This window comes from Pelobates fuscus, chromosome 5 (assembly GCF_036172605.1).
Source record: "Pelobates fuscus isolate aPelFus1 chromosome 5, aPelFus1.pri, whole genome shotgun sequence".
NCBI lineage: Eukaryota > Metazoa > Chordata > Amphibia > Anura > Pelobatidae > Pelobates > Pelobates fuscus.
In genome coordinates this window covers 184,376,910-184,397,102 of record NC_086321.1, presented here as the reverse complement: position 1 = coordinate 184,397,102, position 20,193 = coordinate 184,376,910, and the positions used below count along the sequence as shown (strand labels likewise).

The 20,193-nt window shown below is 39.9% G+C and overlaps 1 protein-coding gene across 2 annotated transcripts in view; it reads left to right on the top strand.

The window, feature by feature from the left end:
• LOC134611195 (receptor-interacting serine/threonine-protein kinase 3-like) overlaps positions 1 to 20,193 on the top strand; it is an 80,583-nt gene that overhangs the window by 45,334 nt on the left and 15,056 nt on the right. For both annotated transcript variants that reach the window (XM_063454834.1, XM_063454833.1), the window contains exons 6-9: positions 8,309 to 8,476; positions 9,743 to 9,822; positions 12,764 to 12,887; positions 13,077 to 13,183. In XM_063454834.1, coding sequence (XP_063310904.1) covers positions 8,309 to 8,476; positions 9,743 to 9,822; positions 12,764 to 12,887; positions 13,077 to 13,183 — 479 coding nt within the window. The remainder of the gene's footprint in view (positions 1 to 8,308; positions 8,477 to 9,742; positions 9,823 to 12,763; positions 12,888 to 13,076; positions 13,184 to 20,193) is intronic.

The window sequence follows — 20,193 nt, the reverse complement described above, 5'->3', positions numbered from 1 at the left end:
GGATTCACTACACTAACATACACTCTGCATTAACTGTACACACAGCATCCACTACACAAACATCCTTTATTCACAGTACACACACTACATCCAACACAAATTGAAACACTCTGCATTCACTATACACAGACACTGCGTCTAATACACACACTACATCCACTACAGACACTGCATCCACTAAACACATTTTATCTAGTACATACAAACACTACATCCACTACACAAACACACACTACATCACTGTACACACACTACATCCACTACTCAAACACTCTCTGCATTCACTACACATTAACACTCTGCATTCACTACACTAACACACCCTCTGCATTCACTACACATTAACACACTGCATTCACTACACTAACACACACTCTGCATCCGCTACACACTAACGTACTCTCTGCATTCATTACACATTAACACACACTCTGCATTCACTACACATTTACACAGACTCTGCATTCACTACACATTTACACAGACTCTGCATTCACTACACTAACACACACTCTGCATCTGCTACACACTAACACACCCTCTGCATTCACTACACATTAACACACTCTGCATTCACTACACTAACACACACTCTGCATCCGCTACACACTAACACACCCTCTGCATTCACTACACATTAACACACCCTCTGCATTCACTACACTAACACACACACTCTGCATCCGCTACACACTAACACACTCTCTGCATTCACTGCACTAACACACACACTACATTCATTACACTGACACACTCTGCATTCACTACACACTAACACACACTCTGCATTCATTACACACTAACACACACTCTGCATTCAATACACACTAACACACACTCTGCATTCACTAAACTATGCACACACTCTGCATTCACTAAACTATGCACACACTCTGCATTCACTATACTGACACACACTCTGCATTAACTGTACACACAGCATCCACTACACAAACATACTGTATTCACAGTACACACACTACATCCACCATAAATTGAAACACTCTGCATTCACTATACACAGACACTGCATCTAATACACACACTACATCCACTACATCCACTAAACACATTTCATATAGTACATACAAACACTACATCCACTACACAAACACACACTACATCACTGTACACACACTACATCCACTACTCAAACACACTCTATGTTCACTATACACACTGCATCCGCTACACAAACACACACTCTGCATTCACTGCACAAACAGTATCTAATGCACACAAACACTACATCCATTACACACATTCTAATTCACTTCCACTATACACACCACATTCAGTCCCGCATCATTGTTAGCGGACTAGGTAGGGCGTGGGCGGCCCCGGGAGGGAGGGGGGCCCAGACCTTGTGCTTTGTCAGGGGCCCCAAAATTTCTGATGGCAGCCCTGGTCACAAACACTGGCCAAAATTTGCGTTCAAATTAGTTTTTTGCATTTTCAAATATTAACACTAACTTTGGCCAGTGTTTGTGACCAAGTGGCTACTAAAAAAGACGGGACATACTCAATTTGCAATACCTTAGGTTGTCTACTTTTGCAAATGGTATGCCATCATGGGGGTAATTCTTATTTCTGGGCTACCATGTGGTCTCAAAGGCAACGTAACCAATCTGGCGAATTTCAATGTAAAAAAACTGAAATATGTAACACGCTATATTTGACCCTGTAACTTCCCAAAACACCATAAAACCTGTACATAGGGGGTACTGTTTTACACGCGAGACATCACTGAATACAAATATGTGTATTGTATTGCAGTAAAAGCAAACAGTATTATGACATTCACAGTTAGAATGTCACGTAGAACTAAAAAAATTTAAAAAATTCTTATTTTCTCCCATTTTTTAAATATTTTTTTCATATTAAATTATGTTCCATACCTAAATATTTGATGTTAAACGAAAACCCCGTTTCCCCTGAATAAAATGATATATAATAATGGGGGGTGCATTTAATATGAAAGAGGTGAATTATGGTTGGACAGACATATAGCGCAAATGCCAGGTTTTGTTTACGTTTTTTTGGATCACAACTTGTACATTTGGCTGCGGTTTTAAGGGGTTAAGAAACATAGCACTTTTGTTTTTAAGAAATCAGGATTGGTAACATATGAAGAGTTCAACAAGTGTAGATGATTCTGGCAACCGGTGACCTAGAGTGTTGGTTGGTTGCCAGTGAAGGCATAGTAAGGCATTATATATTACAGCACAACGTGGCTCCCGTCCCCTGGGCACATGAATAATACTGTTGTTTGGTCAATATTCAAAACATGTCATACTGATTGCTAGGCTGTATTGTACATGGAGGAGGAGGGTGGGGGGGGGGGGGGCAGTCAGGGCCAGTGCCCAGATGGGCTTCTAGTTTCGGTAGCCACTTAATAGGTGGGGATGATTAACGAAAATTTGTACCGGGCTTAGGTGTCCAAGGTAAAAGGTCTTGGTCCCTTACGCTTACTCTAGCATGGTGTAGGCAGAGGTATTTTACCCTAGTATGGTACAAACAGGAAACAATTTGGAGTAAGCAGAGAGCAATTCTCACTACTATGGCGTGAGCGGTGATCATTTTACCCTGGCTTGGTGTAAGCAAAGAACCGTTTACACTAGTATGGTGTGAGAAGAGAATGATTTACGCTAGTATGGTGTAAGCAGAAAACAATTTACATTAGTATGGTGTATGCAAGAAACAGTTTTTAGCTATATTAAGAACAATTTTAACTAGATGAGTATAGTCACTGAGTTTAGTGGTGGAGTCTGGTGCTTCCCAGTGGAAGGAGGGGTGTCCTCGCCATGTGGCCTGTTCAGGTGATGTTGCCTGCTGGTTTGGCACGTTGGGATGACCTGGGTATAAATTCCCTTGCGGTGTAGGGTCCATCCTGGACAGTGAGGTCGTGGGTTCTGGATGTGGTGCTGTCAGGCCCAGTTGGCCCAGGTGAGTGGCAAGTTCTTGTGGGCTCCTAGCGCGATACTCGGGAGGTGAAGGATATGAGGCGCGGTGTACCCCAGTGGTACTGTATGTTTTTGGACCTCAGGAGTAGTAAACTGGGTTGAAGTGATTTCCGCCAGTTTAGGGTTCCTCTCGTTATATCAGAGAATAATAGTAGTTGGGATTCTTCGAACATAATAGGGGTTTTCCCTCGGGCCGCCACCATGACTGCAGATTTGTCCTGTTGGGTTTGGAATTTTACTATAATGTCTGCCGTGGCGGTCGGGGGTGCATTTGATGGTTTGGGCAAGCAGAACAGTCCGTCAATTTTCATGAGTTTGGCCTGCTTGGGTTGCAGTAGTGTTGCTATTAGGCGCCTCACATAATGTGGGAGGCCGGCTAGCCCTACATCGCCAGGTACCCCTCTGACCTTTAAGTTGGTCCTCCGTCTTTGGTCTTCTAAGGTCTCCACCTTCTCCGCCGTGCCCACTTGTTGTGTGTGGAGAGCCGACAGTTTTTGTTCCAGATTGTGTAGTCTTGTGTCGTGATTGTCTGCTTATGTCTCTAAATGAGTAAGCCTTGTGGTGGCCCCTTCCAAGGCCTCCTTGAATTGTGTGCGGTCGGTAGCTAGATCCTTTCTGAGCTCTGTGAACATTTTAGTTAGCAGGGTTGCTGTAATATCGCTTGCTGCACCTGAGTTTCTGTTCCATTAATATATTTTAATGAAAGTAATTTTATCACCAATATTGTGTAAATAGTTTATAAATGGTCATGTGAAAGTACCTTAAAAACTGATTGGTTCTCTTGCTGGATGTAGAAAATATTTGATAGCTGTTATTACTTAGAGCCTTTACAGATATAAAGAGTAAAGGATTTAGCACACCGTACATCAGTTGGGTTATTTTAAAACTCACTCTGTATTTTATTAGTGGAGTTTCATTCCTGCATGTAATGTTGCTCAGCTTTCCAATCTAGACAGCTTATTCTTTAGATGCCTGACTCCTTACAATGAAAGTGCTCTCCGCTTTCAACATTTAATACATCATCCTCTTTTACTTTGAGGTCTATTTCTAGACCAATAGATACAATCAAAGAAATTAATCAAGGACAAGCAATCAATTCGCCTTTGACAAACTCCAGCACGCGTGTTTTCATTCTGCTCTTGCGTCAGTGGCATTAATTAAGACTCTACAAGATACAGAAAGTCTGCGTGGCAATGAAAATGCAATGTGATTATCTTTCATTTTTTTCTCCCATTCTTCTTAATTGCTACACTGTATCTGCAAAGTAATTTAAATTTGCTGACATTTTTGCCATTTCATTCCGCTCAGTTTATTGTACGCAGGTTACTATTAATACTTTGTATCTCATGTCTAAATTGTTCTGCTGCAGTGCTGCTATCATACTGTCCTTTATGATTGTCTTCTAAAAAATCTCTAATAGTGTTAATGTAGTTTTGCCGGTTCTTCTTGACCTTCTTTCTTGTTTCGGAACTGTTATTAATTATATACTGCAACACTAAACAAATGACTAATAATGTAAATAAACTGACAAAAAGATAAGTCCTGCGCTCACTCCCATCACTCCTGGGCGGCAGCAACGACCACAGTACACATCTACAAATAATGTAAATAATTTGACAAAAAGTAAAAAATGATCTCTTGAAACATACCGAAAACTTCCTTTGTGTGCTGTATGATGTTGTTACTCCAAACCCCCTTGTCAGCACAATGTCCATCATTATAATGATGCTTTTCAAAATGGTTTGGTTAATCCAGATGTGCTAATCTCTCCTGATGGGCAGTAATAGAGATGCACTTTAATCTCAAAGTTCTGCGTCCGTGCATTGACTATTTAAGCAGCATTGTATTTGGCTTTGAAATTCCATTTGCTAATAGTACCTTTGCTTCCAGGTGCCAGCCCTGTTATTCTACAATTTTCTCTTACGTGACAATTCAAGTATTTCACGTTTTAGCAGGATATTGCACTTTCTGGAGTAGTAACCCTAGGTTCCTGAGTTAATGTGGAGGTAGTTTGGTTTGAAATCCATGGCCATTACTTTCCACTGTGAGATATATACACATATATAACACAGGTTCCTCATGTAGAATTATTCTTTAACCTATATAAAATAGATATGCACACACATAGTGTAATCTGTATTTATATGAAATATAATAGGTAGGAGTAGTCTGTAAACTCACAATTATTTGAGCCTGTTAGAAGTTGGCTCTGAATTTATAGAACATTTCATCTCACTCCAGGAGATAAGTAGAAAGATATACTCAACAGTCACACCCACAGGAACTCAGGAGCTTGGAGATATCAGCAATAAAGATTCCAGGATCCCAGGTGACAAGTATGAAAAGTATTTATTTAAACTTTAGTATAATAAAATAAATAAATAAAAGCACAAGCGTTTCAACCTCTGTAAGGTCTTCCTCAGGTGCAGGTACTATACACTGGAAATATATCATATATATATGAGACTTACTTAATTACAGCTGGTGTTAATTGAGGTACAAATTCCCTCCCACTTCCAAATATGGTCATGGCCGGATATGGTTCGCCATCCCCAATATGGCACCACTTCCGGTTCATGACTATAGCCTATGCCCTCCCAAACATAAAAGACTAATCATTGTTTCCATGCAGTCTTTCTTGCGTCACGTCACTTCCGGTGACGTATTCCGTCGCGTCACTTCCGCCGACGTTTTTCTAACTTTCAGTGCCTCGTGTCACTTCCGGTGACGTATTTCTCCGGCATCACTTCCTATTCTGTATTCACATTACGGCGATCATTCCCTTGTAAACCTCCCAGAGGAGTGGTATATGGCATTTAGGGTCCATGGTGGAAGTGCCCATAATGCCCATCAATCCTGCGTTTGTTGTTAATTCTGTTATTTAGGGAATAGGGGCAGTAGTGTGTGTGTAGGATGCAGTGTGTGAGGGGTGCAGTGTGTGTTTGAGGGGTGCAGTATGTGTATGGGGGCAGGAGGGGTGTAGGCAGTGTGTGTGTGTATGTGTGTTAGGGGCAGTGTGTGTGTCAGTGGTGCAGTGTGTGTGTATTGGAAGGCAGTGTGTATTAGGGTGCAGTGTGTGTATTCGGTGCAGAGTGTGTGTGTGTGTGTATTGGGGCAGTTTGTGTGGGGGAAGTTATTGGTGGTTGGGGGACAGATAAATAAATATATACTTTTTTTTTATTATTAAAATAAATAATTGTTATATCCCCCCTCCCTTCTTACCTTTGCTGAGAAGGGGGGATATTTCCTGCAATCCCTGGTGGACCGGTGGAGAATCCCTGGGGGTCCTAGTGGTAATAGTGAACTCTAGCCTGCAGCTAAGACTAGAGTTCACTCTCGCGAGAACCAGAGTATTGCCGTGGTAACTGCGGCAACACTCTGTGCTCGCGAGAAGAGGCTTAGCTCCCAGGTCCTCTCTCCCTCCCCTGCTGGAAAAATGCCTGTGGCCAATGAGAGAGATCACTGATCTCCCCTCCGGTCCTTGAAGGCACCCAGCAGGGCTGGCAGGAGAGAGCAATGCATGGTTGTTTCTCAGGGGGGAAGGGGTAGGGGGGCAATTGTCCCAGTGGTCCTCCAGATGGCAAACTTAAATTGTAAATCAAATTTTATACCACTAAACAACAAAGGTCAGTTTTACATTAATCATAGTCTCAATAACCTGCCTGTATTATGTCCACCTTGGACACATGTACAGTGCAAGTGTTGCTTCCAAATAAGATCCAGTTAACTCTTGCTCAAGAAGCATGGCAAGGACATCAGGCTCCTGGGGAAAGTCCTTTACCTCTGTCTTCCAATTGTAATTTTGCAAAATGTAGGCCAAAAAAGTTCTACTGATATACTTTTTCTTGCCTAGGAATAATTTTTAATAATAACGATGTGTGTACGCAGGAAGACGATGGGGGTTTTGTATGTTGTGTGGACTTCTGTGAGTTGTGTGTATGTTGCTTGTAGTATAGTGTGGGAGGATTGTGTGTGGATGGATGCATGTATTGTATGTATGGGGAGCCTGTGCATGTTGTGTGTGGTGTGGTGGGTGGATGGATAGGCTGTGTGTGAGGGATGCCTACATGTGTGATCTGCATAGGCTGCTTCCGGTGTTGTGTACAAAGGGTGTGGGAGTTGTGTATGTCGAAAGCTGTGTGTTTTGTATATGTGGGGTGGTTGTGTGTGTTGTATTTGTGGGGTCTGTGCGTGTTGTTGTAGGTACTGATTTGTGCGTTTAAGCTGCTTGCTTGTGTGGGGAAACTCTGTGTGTTGTACTTTTTGTTGCCCCGTTCCTTCTCACTTTTTAGGAAGGAGGACATTACTCACTGGAGGTCCTGTGGACTGAGCTTGTGTCCTGCACCTAAAATGGGTGCAAATTTTTGCAAGTGCTTCTTCTAGTCCAGTGTTTTTGAATGCTCAGCAGCGCACTGCACCTACCTGAGGTGCAGGTAACACGTTATAGGGAGCAGGCATAGGTCTGGTCAGAGAGAGCTTTTAATATTCCAACTTTGATAGAAAATATCAAAATATTTTATTTAGTAGTCATATTGTCCTGGCTAGACAGGAGTTGTTGGGATAAGAAAAATCCTCATACAAAATAAGAGACTTCTGTTTGGTGAAGCCTCTTCTTTTAAGTAGAATGGTCTGCCTGTTGTAGTATGAACTTTGAAGGTAGGTATGCATTTTTCTCTCTTATTAATTCATTTTTGCACATTGCATCTCTATCTATTTCATACATCTAAAGGGGGGTTCCATTCTACCTCTAGAGTAGCCCCTTAAAAATTGAGTTTGCAGCAGTTTTTCAATTCCGATTGTATTATTAACTTGGGATAATAGCTGGTGTGGTGTACTGGCTAGATGCATACCGATAATATTCATATAACAAATTTAATCAGAGAAATTTGTCGTGAGAAAATTGTAAAATGAGTGGATTGTGTTGGTAACCCAGTGCAACAGGACATAATTGGCTGGTGCGGGTGCTGTTGGGTATTTTGGTTTTGTCAGGCAATTGACAGATATGTCTGCTCCATAATCAATTTAGTATGAGTGGGAAATAAAAAAACATATTATGATCCTGATGGATATGTGTACATTTTTAACAGCAGTTGCGCTAACAGCATTTAATTGTTGGAGTAATGTAGTGCAGAACAAGTTTCACAGTCAGAACTGCAAAATAAACAATGCGCTCAAAGTGTAAACTCATAGCACTTAATGTGCCTTAATGGATTAGATAAAACAGATCTGTGTTCTAATTGAAATTTCCCTGTAAGTTCTAGTCAATTTGATCATGGTTACTTTTATTAAAATGCGGGGCAGAGAATTTTTGTGATACCCTTTCAATGTCTTTCTCAACCTATCAGATGCTAGATCTATCCTAATAGTGGAACGTATTCCTAAAGGGGACAGGCCTTGTCTAGAAGCCTTGAAAAAAGTACTTGAAAAAACTACTGTGACGTGTTTAGACAAGGCAATTGAATATACTGAACTATGCTGGCATAATGACAAGAACAAGAGACCTCCCTTCAGTGGTAAGTATTGTGAGATATGTGGCTTAAAAAAAATAGAGGAGTTGGCTGTATAATACATATGTAATAACTGTTGAAAATCTCAAATTATGGTGTGCCAAATAAAGTTTGGGACCCTTATCCTACTGCACAGAGTTATTCAAGAAGTAGGACACCAAAGAAAAGTCACTAAAAAGCAACTCACTTTCGAGCTAACATACAGTGGCAAGAAAAAGTATGTGAACCCTTAAGAAATAACTACATTTATGTATAAATTTGTCTTGAAATTTGGTTTGATGTTCATCTAAGATACACTATCTTATCCAATTTCACACCTCCAAAGGCAAGCATTGGGAGGTTATTACCTCATAGAGATGCACTGAATCATACAGAGCGTGGAGACGCTGAATGTAGATACTGCACACTGTGCAGCACTGAATCAGAAAGCATCTCTGAATGACTGCAACTAGAGATGTTACTAGCCTGCAATGTAAACACTGAGTGCTTACATTGGAAAACCTGCTAGGGCATGCTATAGCCACCAGAACAACTACATTAAGCTAGAGTGGTTCTGGTGACTATAGTGTCCGTTTAATCTAAAAAAAACATCTCTTGATGGCTAACGACTATCCCATATCACTGCTCCCCTTTACTTTTAAGTTTCTAGAGTGGCTTGCATTTACCCATCTAGCATTCTCAACTATCTTTTCTTGACCCTCTTAAATCTGGTTTCTGCTCCCTCCACTCAACTGAAACTGCTCTTACCATAGTGACTAATGCTTTAATTGATGCTAAATCTAAAGGTCCGTCATCACTCGCTCTTAAAGGAACACTCGGTCCACTAAAGCACTTTAACTTGCTGAAATGTTTTATGGTGTGGTTGTGTGCCATCATTACTGAACTGTTTAGTAACGCATTTAAAGTAAATGGCAAATATTTAAATTGTACAACAAATGGCCCCGATCCCTCTCTTTGTCACTCGTAGCTGTAAATTCCTTTCTTCCTTAGGCCTAATTTAAACTTCCATCCCTGCAACTAAGAATTTCCATTTCTACTCAGCTGTAATTATATCACTGTTCTATTCTGTCATAGCTGTTACCATGAAACCTTTTTTCTGGTGGCAATAATTGTAGACACGAATGTAGATATACAGTCTCTGGTAATATTAAAAAAGAGCAAAGTATAACACTTCAATATTTTTTCTAGTAGAAAGTTGAGGGGAACTTTGAATGTTCATATATTATGGGTTATGGCAGTAGATGTAAACATATTCTCTCCATATTTGTGTAGATTGCTGCAACAAATGGGAAAGGTTGTATTTACCCCATAAGGCTGGGGTACCCAGAGCAGTGATGTCTTTAATTGATCAGGTGAGTATGTGCTGGACCTGGCAAGTTCATGATAGAAGAAATGAGCAATGTGGCCTATGTGATTATTTAAATTAAATCTTATTTTTTGTTCATGGATAGTGCATCCAGGGTTTAGGGAAACAAAAATACTGCATCATATTTATTAATATGATTCAGTGCGTACCTCCTAACTTTCAAAAAAGTCACTTTCTTGAGTTATTTTCCCACCAAAACAGCATATGTGAGAAAGGCTGAACTGGATGGACGTAAGTCTCTTTCAGCTATGTCAGTATGTAACAATGTTTCACATTAGAACAAATCTCCATCTGCTCGACCAATAAAAAGCAAAACAATAAAAACATATAAATCCTAAAGCAATCTGCTGCCACATGGAATTTGTTGGCGCTATATAAATAGTAACATAATAATAATAATACTAATACACAAAGACCACAGAAATTATTTTAATAGAGTCCTAATATACAGAGTTAGCAACAATAGTCAAAAACTTACAAAGGCAAAATAAATATCCAGAGAATGTCAGTCCAAAGGAAGAGGGATAGTGACAATTGCAATCAGCACCTTCAATCAGCGGAGATAACAGCAGAAAGGGCTCCAATAATAAAACAATAATAGCAGCGTGCCTGGGCAATGATCAATATCCTTATCTTGGCAGTCTTTGCCAAAGACTGGCGTGCGTGTCAACAATAAATTGTCAACAAATTGTGCGTGAGGAGTATCCTAGTTTAACCCCAGTTTATAAAAGTGCAGATTTCTATGAGAAGGCGTGCATGCCTCCACCCACACAGACTTTAGACCAGACATGCGTGTGTGTACGAGCCATTGAGCGCACACGCTTGCACATGGGCACCAATTCAGGGGCTTCTCAATGAGAGGTTATTTTCCTGTGAAGAGTCTGAAAGTGTCTTCTCGAAAAAAATGGCGAGAGCTTCAGAGAGTTGAGAGGAGAGTTCATAAGATCTGCAGTGCTTGCAAGCTTTTTTAAGATAACTTACCAATGAATACATGCATGAAAAATGTAATGCATGAATTCATTGGGGGTATATCTACTAAACGGTAATATTTTTTCGACCATTTAGGCAATAGAGTGTCCCTTTAACAGTGCAGAATATAAGAAATTCTAAATTAAACAGAATGTACAATAAAGGAAGTTTAAACATTAGATCTCACTTTACAGGAAATGTTTAGTAAGGCTGTGAAGTTAGATGCAGGAGATGTGGCTATGTCTATAAACAAAGTAATTTAACTGCTAAATAGCATATCATTGAAAACTGAGATTGCATCTATATACCAAAACTGCTTCATTATGCCAGTTGTTTTAGTAACCAGTGTCCCTTTTAATTTATAAGCACAGCCATTCACACTCTTTTGTAAATTCAAATGTAATGCAAAATAGCCGAATTGGAAGAATTCTCAAAGACTTGCTTCCAGTTCAGATATCTTTATCAGAAATTTGAAATTCACTTTGAATTCAAACATTAGTAATTAATTCTACAAGTGAAATTAAGAGATAATGCATTATTATAACATAAATGTGTTAATCATACATAAATATTTTTTCCCAAAAGTAAACACACACATTTAACCTCTTCACTAACAAGCCATTTTTTTCTGTGAAAAAATATTAGCATAACATTTATTTGAAATAAATAATATAATTTGAAACATTTATTTGAAACAAATTGATGCATACCTACCACATAAACAAATAACAGTTGTGTCTACCCATTGCTTTTCAGACAAACTTAATAGTTAAAAAATAATTAACAAAATGTTATTTGTCATTTATTCAGTCATATACACCAAAAACAAGTAATAAATATGTGAAAAGAATCTTTTGTCCGTGCAGTCTTTTTCCTTAAGGAAATATTTGAAGAAGCTGATACAGCTAGAGCAGGCTTTTACTGCTCTATCTTTGTGAGTGTAAATTTTATATCACCATACTAATAAGTCTTTTAAAATAGATTTACACTATTATTGCTTTTTTGTCTCTCCCTTTTATATGTTCATTGCTATTGGAGAGGACGCATATATGCATGTATATTTTTGTTTAACACTTTGAGTGCACTTTATCACAAATTGCACATTTGGCACTTTAGAAATTTGGTCTTAAAGACACAGCGCACCTTTATTTAGAGTTATCTATTCAGTCATACTTTAAGATTTGTAAATTTTTTTGTAGAATGAAAAGCGTTATACTTTATTTAGTGTACTTGTCTTGCAATATTTCCCACAGGACCTGAAGTGGTAGTAACCAATCAAAATGTCTCTTACATGCAGGTGTGACAAAAATAGATAATATATAAATAAAGATATAAAAACCTGTTTATACAATATTATAATGACCCGGAAAGCATTACTAGCAGTACAGCTTACTGAGAATGGCTAGAGAGAATGTAACAGGAATGTCTACATTTAGGTATAATGCCCACATAGGTAAAATACAGTTAAAAATGATACTTCTAAAATTAAGGTATTTAAAAAGTGCTATTCCAGTTGTCATAAATCTTTGGAATGCTCTCCTCCTTGGCTGTAGGAATGGTAAGAGCCATAGAAAGTTCCTTTACCTTTTGCAAAAAGGGGTTGAGCTGACATTTTCAGCACACTTGCAGGCATTAAATGACTCACTTGTAGCCTGGGGCTACTTCAGGCTGGTAATCATTGTTGGAGTATAAATTAGGGTGACTGAGGCTTTATGGACTAACATGAAAGTAAAAACATTTCTACACAATTCTGGAAGGTAACATGAAACCTTACCGTCAAAGAGAAAGAGGCAAGCAGAGGCATAGTCAATAAGTATATGTAACATAAGAATGTAGACTTACCCCCACTGTGTTAATTGTATATATTAGAGAAACCCTTAATTCTAATACTTTGTGAAAAGTTCAAATGATAAGTAGAAGTATTTATTTTTATATTTTTTTTTGTTTGGTTTATTAAGTTGCCAAAGACAGCACATCCAGACACACCAGATACATCAACAACTGCCAGCAGCGACATGACAGGAGCCATACAAAGATTTGAGCGTGTGCTAAAGATCACTCAGAAGCCCTCTTGTAATTTAAGTGAGTAAAGATTGTCAGTCACACTCATATAATTCCTTTTTAAAATGTGTGCCTTTGTATAATAAATAATATATATTTTCTACATCACATAACAAATAATCAACAAAGACAGTCACTGACTAAGCTACTGTACACAAGTTTTTCATTGTATACTTATGTATGTATGTAATATATATTATTCGCTTACAGATGCAGCACCTGTGAAGAAAAACCCAACAGATTCTTACAAAACATCAAATCAACAATATTCACAGATGCCCCGATATCCTATGCCCCAACATGTTGCAAGACCAATGGTAACAAGATGTCTATTTCAAACACATAGAGTTTGGAACTCAAAGCTAAATATAGAAAATGCATTTGTAATTAGTAAGCATGTTTAGGCGCTTGCAGCAAATTACACGAGGGTGTGCACTGAGAGAAAAATACCTCATAAACTTTACTTGAACAACACTAATTTAAAAACAAAAGTTTAATACACATTTTGCATTTGTAATAACTACATATACACATAGGTTTTCTGAAAAAACATAACAAGCTAACCCAAACTCATGCTCAAAAAATGCCCACAGAGATCAGATTAGGGGACAGAGAGTGCATTGCAGCCCTACATGTGATGTCATGTCTACAAATGCTCGCAGTTTAGGGAATGAAATCCATTAACTTTTGGCAAAAATGGCAACTGATAATGTAGATTTATTCGCTGTTACTGAGACATGGTATAATGAGAAAAATGACTGGGACATAGCAATACCAGGATACTCTTTATATAGAAAAGACAGGGAAGGCAAGAAAGGGGGAGTGGTGGCCCTGTATGTGAAGGATAGCATAAAATCTAGCCTAATAAAAGTTAGTGAGGCGAACATAGAGTCTGTTTGTGTTACGTTAGAATTTGGTAATCACACAGTTACTCATGTAGGTGTGATTTATAGACCCCCAGGACAAATAGAAGAGTTAGATAATCTACTAGTTGAGAAAATAGCTAAAATGACAATGAAGGGGGAAGTTATCATCATGGGTGACTTTAATTTTCCTGATGTGAACTGGAAAACCAAAATAGCTGCTTGTGCCAGGAGCACACATATTCTAAACTCCCTACTGGGATTGTCTCTAAAACAAGTCATTGAGGAGCCAACTCGTAAAGAGGCCATACTAGATTTAGTGTTAACAAATGGAGATTTGGTATCAGATATTACTGTAGGTAAAGTTTAGAATCCAGTGATCATCACTCAGTGTGGTTTTGTAACAGCTTACCTTAGTTGGGAGTCCGGTAGGCATTGATTTATGCTCACCCTTGCAATTAAACACAGGCCAAGGGGGTCAGGTAAGAATTCACCTGGCCTGTGAGTCTGTGCAATGGGGCTGTGCAGGATATTGCTCCAATTCGCAGTACAGGTAAGGACACAAGCGGGAGAATTGTCGAGGGTAAGCCAAAAGTCAGAGGGTGCCAGAAGTCAAGATAAACGAGGGTAAGCCAAAGTCAGAGAATGCCAGAAGTCAGGATACACAATGAGAAAGTCAAGGTCAGGAGCCAACTGGAGAACACTGGATCACAAATACAAGCACAGGAACCAGTCACTGAACTGACACTTCCCTCAGGGAGAGGCAGTGTCTTTTACCTGGCTAATTAGTGATCAGCTACCGGTGGACCATAAGTGACAGGAGCAGTCACATGTAAAGTCCAGCCCCCAGTGCTGGAGACATGGCAGGGCTAGGTTTCAGGCCAAATCAAGAACTCAAGTGGCTCAGAGGTAGGAACACAGGCTTAGAACCATATAGCACCCAGGTTCAAATCCCCTGTTGGGCCCTTAGTGAGAACTAAATATAAGAACAGTGACTGAGTCACACCACACAAAAACAAACATTTTAGACTTTAGAAAAACAGACTTTTCTAAAATTTGAATATTTGTAAAGGAGTCATTATCAGACTGGAGCAGTTAAGATTGAGTAAAAATAAAATGGGATCATTTAAAAGTTGCACTGCTGAAGGCAACAAACAATTGCATTAGGTTTTTCAGTAAAAGCAAAAAAATGAAGAAACCACTGTGGTACTCCGCAGATGTGTCCAAAATAGTAAAAAAAAACAACTAAAAGTTAGCATTTAGTAATTATAAAATAGAGTACAAAAAATTGTCATTAATGGTAAATTCTCAAGTTGGGCAGAGTTGGGCAGAGGTGGCAAGTGATGTCCCTCATGGTTCTGTTCTGGGATCGCTTCTATTTAACATGTTTATAAATGATCTTGAAAAAAGCATTGAAAGTCATGTTTCAGTGTTTGCAGATGACACAAAACTTTGTAAAGTAATACAATGTGAGCAAGATATTACTTTGCTGCAGAGGGATTTAGATAGGCTGGGGGACTGGGCACTCAAATGGCAGATGAAATTTAATGTTGAAAAATGCAAAGTTATGCACTAGCAACGTATACCCGTAATGGAAGCGAATTAGGGATAACAACACACGAAAAGGACTTAAAAAGGAATTGTTATAGACAACAAACTATGCAACAATGTGCAATATCAATCAGCAGTGGCTAAGGCCAGTAAGGTATTGTCATGCATGAAAAAGGGCATCTATTCTCAGGATGAGAATATCATTTTGCCTCTTTATAAAATCGCTAGTAAGACCGCATATTGAATATGCTGTGCAATTTTGGGCACCTGTTCTAAAGAAGGATATTGTGGCACTAGAAAAAAGTGCAGAGGCGGGCTACAAAATTAATAAAAGGAATGGAACATATCAGCTATGAAGAAAGGTTAATAAATTTAAACCTCTTTAGTTCAGAAAAACGTCGCCCGAGAGGGGATATGGTAACATCATACATATATATTCAGGGCCAATACAAACCATTGTGTGGAAATCTATTCACAAACCGGACTTTACACAGGACACGAGGTCATGCGTTTAGACTGGAAGAAAGAAGACTTAGCCTAAGGCAAAGAAAATATTTTATTACTGTAAGAACAATAAGGATGTGGAATTACCTGCCTGAAGAAGTGGTTTTATCAGTCCATACAGATGTTTAGACAGCAACTAGATGCATACTTGCAAAAACAGAATATTCAAGGATAAAAAATTTTAATGTAGGGTAATAGCTTCTTGATCCAAAAAACAAATGTGAGGAAGGCTGAACTTGATGGACCAAATCTCTTTTCAGCTATGTAACTATGTAAGATAATGCATCTTGGGCATAAAAACCCAAGGGCAGAGTACAGAATATTTGTCCTAACCTCAACATCTGAGGAAAGGGATTTAGGGGATTAGATTATTTCTGATGACTTAAAGGTAGGCAAACAATGTAATAGAGTAGCAGGAAATTCTAGCAGAATGCTTGGTTGCATAGGGAGAGGTATTAGCAGTACAGAACACTTGTGAGACCTCACTTGGAGTATTGTACGCAGTACTGGAGACCGTATCTCCAGAAGGATATTGATACTTTAGAAAGAGTTCAGAGAAGGGCTACTAAACTGATTCATGGATTACAGGATAAAAAACTTACAAGGAAAAGTAAAAGGATCTTATCATGTATAGCTTGGAGGAAAGACCAGACAGGGGGGATATGATAGAAACATTTAAAAATATAAAGGGAATCAACACAGTAAAAGAGGAAACTATATTTATTGGGCAGACTAGATGGGCTAAATGGTTCTTATCTGCCAACACATTCTATGTTTCTATGTTTAAAAGAAGAAAAACTACCACAACAAGAGGGCATAGTCCTTTCAACCAATCATAACTCCCCCAGATAGAGGAAAATGAATATTGGAGAGATTAGAGGCAGTACAGAAGTTGGTGAAGGCAAGATCAAGAGTGTTTCCTGCTGTATGGGTTGCTAAATTGGACCATTGCGTAAGGCCAAAGGAGGAGGTTACAGAGAGCAGACGAGAGGCATCAGTGCAATTATGGTTACTGATTGGGATATTGAAATCCCCAAGTATAAGGGAAGGAGTGCTAGATGAGAGGAAGTGGGGAAGCCAGGAAGAAAAGTGCTAAATGAATACTCTAGGATAACCGGGGGGGGCAGTAGATGATCTTGCCTTCACCAACTTCTGTACTGCCTCTAATCTCTCCAATATTCCTTTTCCTCTATCTGACCACCATCTGCTGACTTTTGACATTGGCATACCTAAGACCCAATTGACACCACCATCTGAACATCACTCTCACAGAAACCTCCAATGTCTTGACCTAGAGCATTTCTCCACTAATCTCCAAACTCTCCTTTTACCTATCTCAAACCTCACCTGTTCTAGTTCTGCAACCTACTTCTACAATTCCACTCTCTCCTCTCAACTAGACATCATGGCACCTTGTACATTTAAATGCCGCAGGCCTCCCCAACAACAACCCTGGCACACCAAGCTCACTCGATACCTCCAAAAATGCTCCAGAACTGCTGAACGCTGTTGGAGAAAGTCTCACTGTGCATCTGATTTTCTCCACTATAAATTTATGCTGAGCTCATACAGCTTGGCTCTTTCCTCTGCAAAAGTTAATTACTTCAATACCCTCATAACCACACTCTCCCGCGAACCCAAACGACTATTTCACACATTTAACTCTCTTCTTTGCCCTGCTGTACCTCCTCCACCTACTAACTTGACTGCCTCAGACTTTGCAACTCACTTCACTGACAAGATCTCTACAATCAGAGAAGAGATCTCTCATCTTTCTCCTCCCCCTTGCAATACTTCCCCTAACTTCACTCCCTCTGCTGTTCTATGTTCATTCGCACCCGCTACATTGGAAGAGGTTTCTGTTCTGCTCCAGTCCTCCCGCCCCACCACCTGCTCCCTAGATCCAATTCCCTCGCATCTCATCCGTACTCTGTCTTCTTTTCTTTCTCCACCTCTCACTAAAATTCTCAATCTCTCTCTCTCTCTTCTGGTATATTTCCATCGCCCTTCAAACATGCAACTGTAACCCCAATTCTAAAGAAGCCCAATCTTGACCCTAACTCCCCATCCAACTATCGTCCTATCTCGCTACTACTGCCTTTTGCATCCAAGATCCTTGAAAGAATTGTGTATGCGAGATTGACAGACTTCCTCGAATCAAACTCTCTGCTAGACCCGCTTCAGTCTGGTTTCCGCGCTAAGCACTCTGTGGAAACGGCACTGACCAAAGTATTCAATGATCTACTCGCTGCAAAATCTCGTGGTCACTACTCTATCCTAATTCTCCTTGACCTGTCTGCGGCTTTTGACACTGTTGATCATCAACAGCTTCTTCTCATCCTTAGCAATATTGGTCTACAAGATATTGCTCTCTCCTGGTGCTCCTCCTACCTCTCCCAGCGCTCTTTCAGTGTTTCTTTTTCTGGCTCTGCTTCTTCTCCCCAACTCCTCTCTGTTGGTGTCCCTCAAGGTTCAGTTCTTGGTCCTCTACTGTTCTCCATCTATACTGCCTCCCTTGGTAAACTCATTAGCTCCTTTGGCTTCCAATATAATTTCTATGCAGATGACACGCAAATCTACCTGTCCTTTCCTGATCTCTCCCCGTCCCTCTTGACTAGTGTCTCTGACTGCCTCTCTGCTGTTTCTAACTGGATGGCTGCCCACTTCCTTAAACTAAACTTGACCAAAACTGAAATTCTGGTCTTTCCTCCCTCAAGTGTTGTTACTCCTGTGTCTGTCTCCCTCCAAGTCAATGGTGCTACCATCAGCTCCACCACGCAGGCTCGCTGCCTAGGTGTTCTCTTTGACTCCGACCTCTCCTTCAAGCATCATGTTCACTCTATCGCCAAATCCTGTCATTTCCATCTCAAAAACATTGCGCGCATCCGCCCCTACTTAACGCCAGATGCGACTAAGGTGTTGGTCCATTCCACTGTACTTTCTCGCCTTGACTACTGTAATCCGCTTCTCAGTGATCTTATGTGCTCCCAACTTGCGCCGTTACAGTCCATAATGAATGCGGCGGCGAGGCTCATCTTCCTGTCTGCCCGCACCTCCCATGCCTCACCCTTCTGTCAGTCCCTACATTGGCTTCCTATAAAATATAGAGCTCAATTTAAAATTCTGGTTCTTGCTTTCAAATGTCTACATAATGCTGCTCCCACCTATCTATCCTCCCTTATACACAAGTATGTCCCGCCTAGGCCCTTACGATCTGCTGAAGACTTACGTCTATCTTCTGTCCGTACTCCCACCTCTGATGCTCGCCTTCAAGACTTCTCGAGGGCTGCACCGTTCCTGTGGAACTCGCTTCCCTCCTCCGTTAGATGCTCACCCAGTCTCCACTCCTTCAAAAAATCATTAAAAACCCACTTCTTCATAAAAGCGTATCAATTAAACTCTTAATAGCTCCCAACTGATTCCTCTTCTGCAACTGTCACTAGTCTAATACTATCCTTACCTTTTATGTCATTTTACCCCACTCCCTCTAGCATGTAAGCTCATTGAGCAGGGCCCTCAACCTCTCTGTTCCTGTGTGTCCAACTTGTCTGGTTACAACTACATGTCTGTTCGTCCACCCATTGTATACGCTGCGGAATTTGACGGCGCTCTATAAATAATATAATAATAATAATAATAATAATAATAGTCTTAAATTAGAGGGGCAAATGTGTAAAAAAATATTTGGAAGTATTAATTTACTGAGAGGGTAGTGGATGCATGTAATAGCCTCCAGCTGAAGTGGTAGAGGTTAACACAGTGAAGAAGTTTAAGCATGCGTGGGATAGGCATAAGGCTATCCTAGCTATAAGATAAGGCCAGGGACTAATGAAAGTATTTAGAAAATTGGGCAGACTAGATGGGCCGAATGGTTCTTATCTGCCGTCACATTCTATGTTTCTACATTAGGGTGTTTCAGGACAAATTTGGCAAACCCCTGGGAAAGCCTATATATAAGCACCACTAATTACACAAATTGCACCATCCCTGCAAACAAATGCCAAACAAATGCTAACAATAGAATATAATCTATACAGATCCAATAAAGAGGGCAGGGCCAAAAAATGAGGATCCATTTTCCACTCCTTGATAGGACCTGGTGAGTAGGTAAAGATCCTTGCAACTTCCTTTTTAAGGAATATCCAGAGTCAATCACCTCCTCTCACAAGGAACCTCTAAAATGTATGATTGTTGCTCTCTAAATGCATTTGCATTAAAAATGCTTTCCAGCTAACAAGTTAAAATTCACTTCAGTCATGGAAGATAGATGTTTCCTCATTCTATATTTTAGTGACTGCACTCAGGTGTCCACAAAACGTTTTCCAGTAGGAAGGGTCAAAGCCATAATGTATTTTGGCGCTGTCACTCTGAGGCCTCATTTAAATCAAAGGAAAGGCAGCTACCATGGG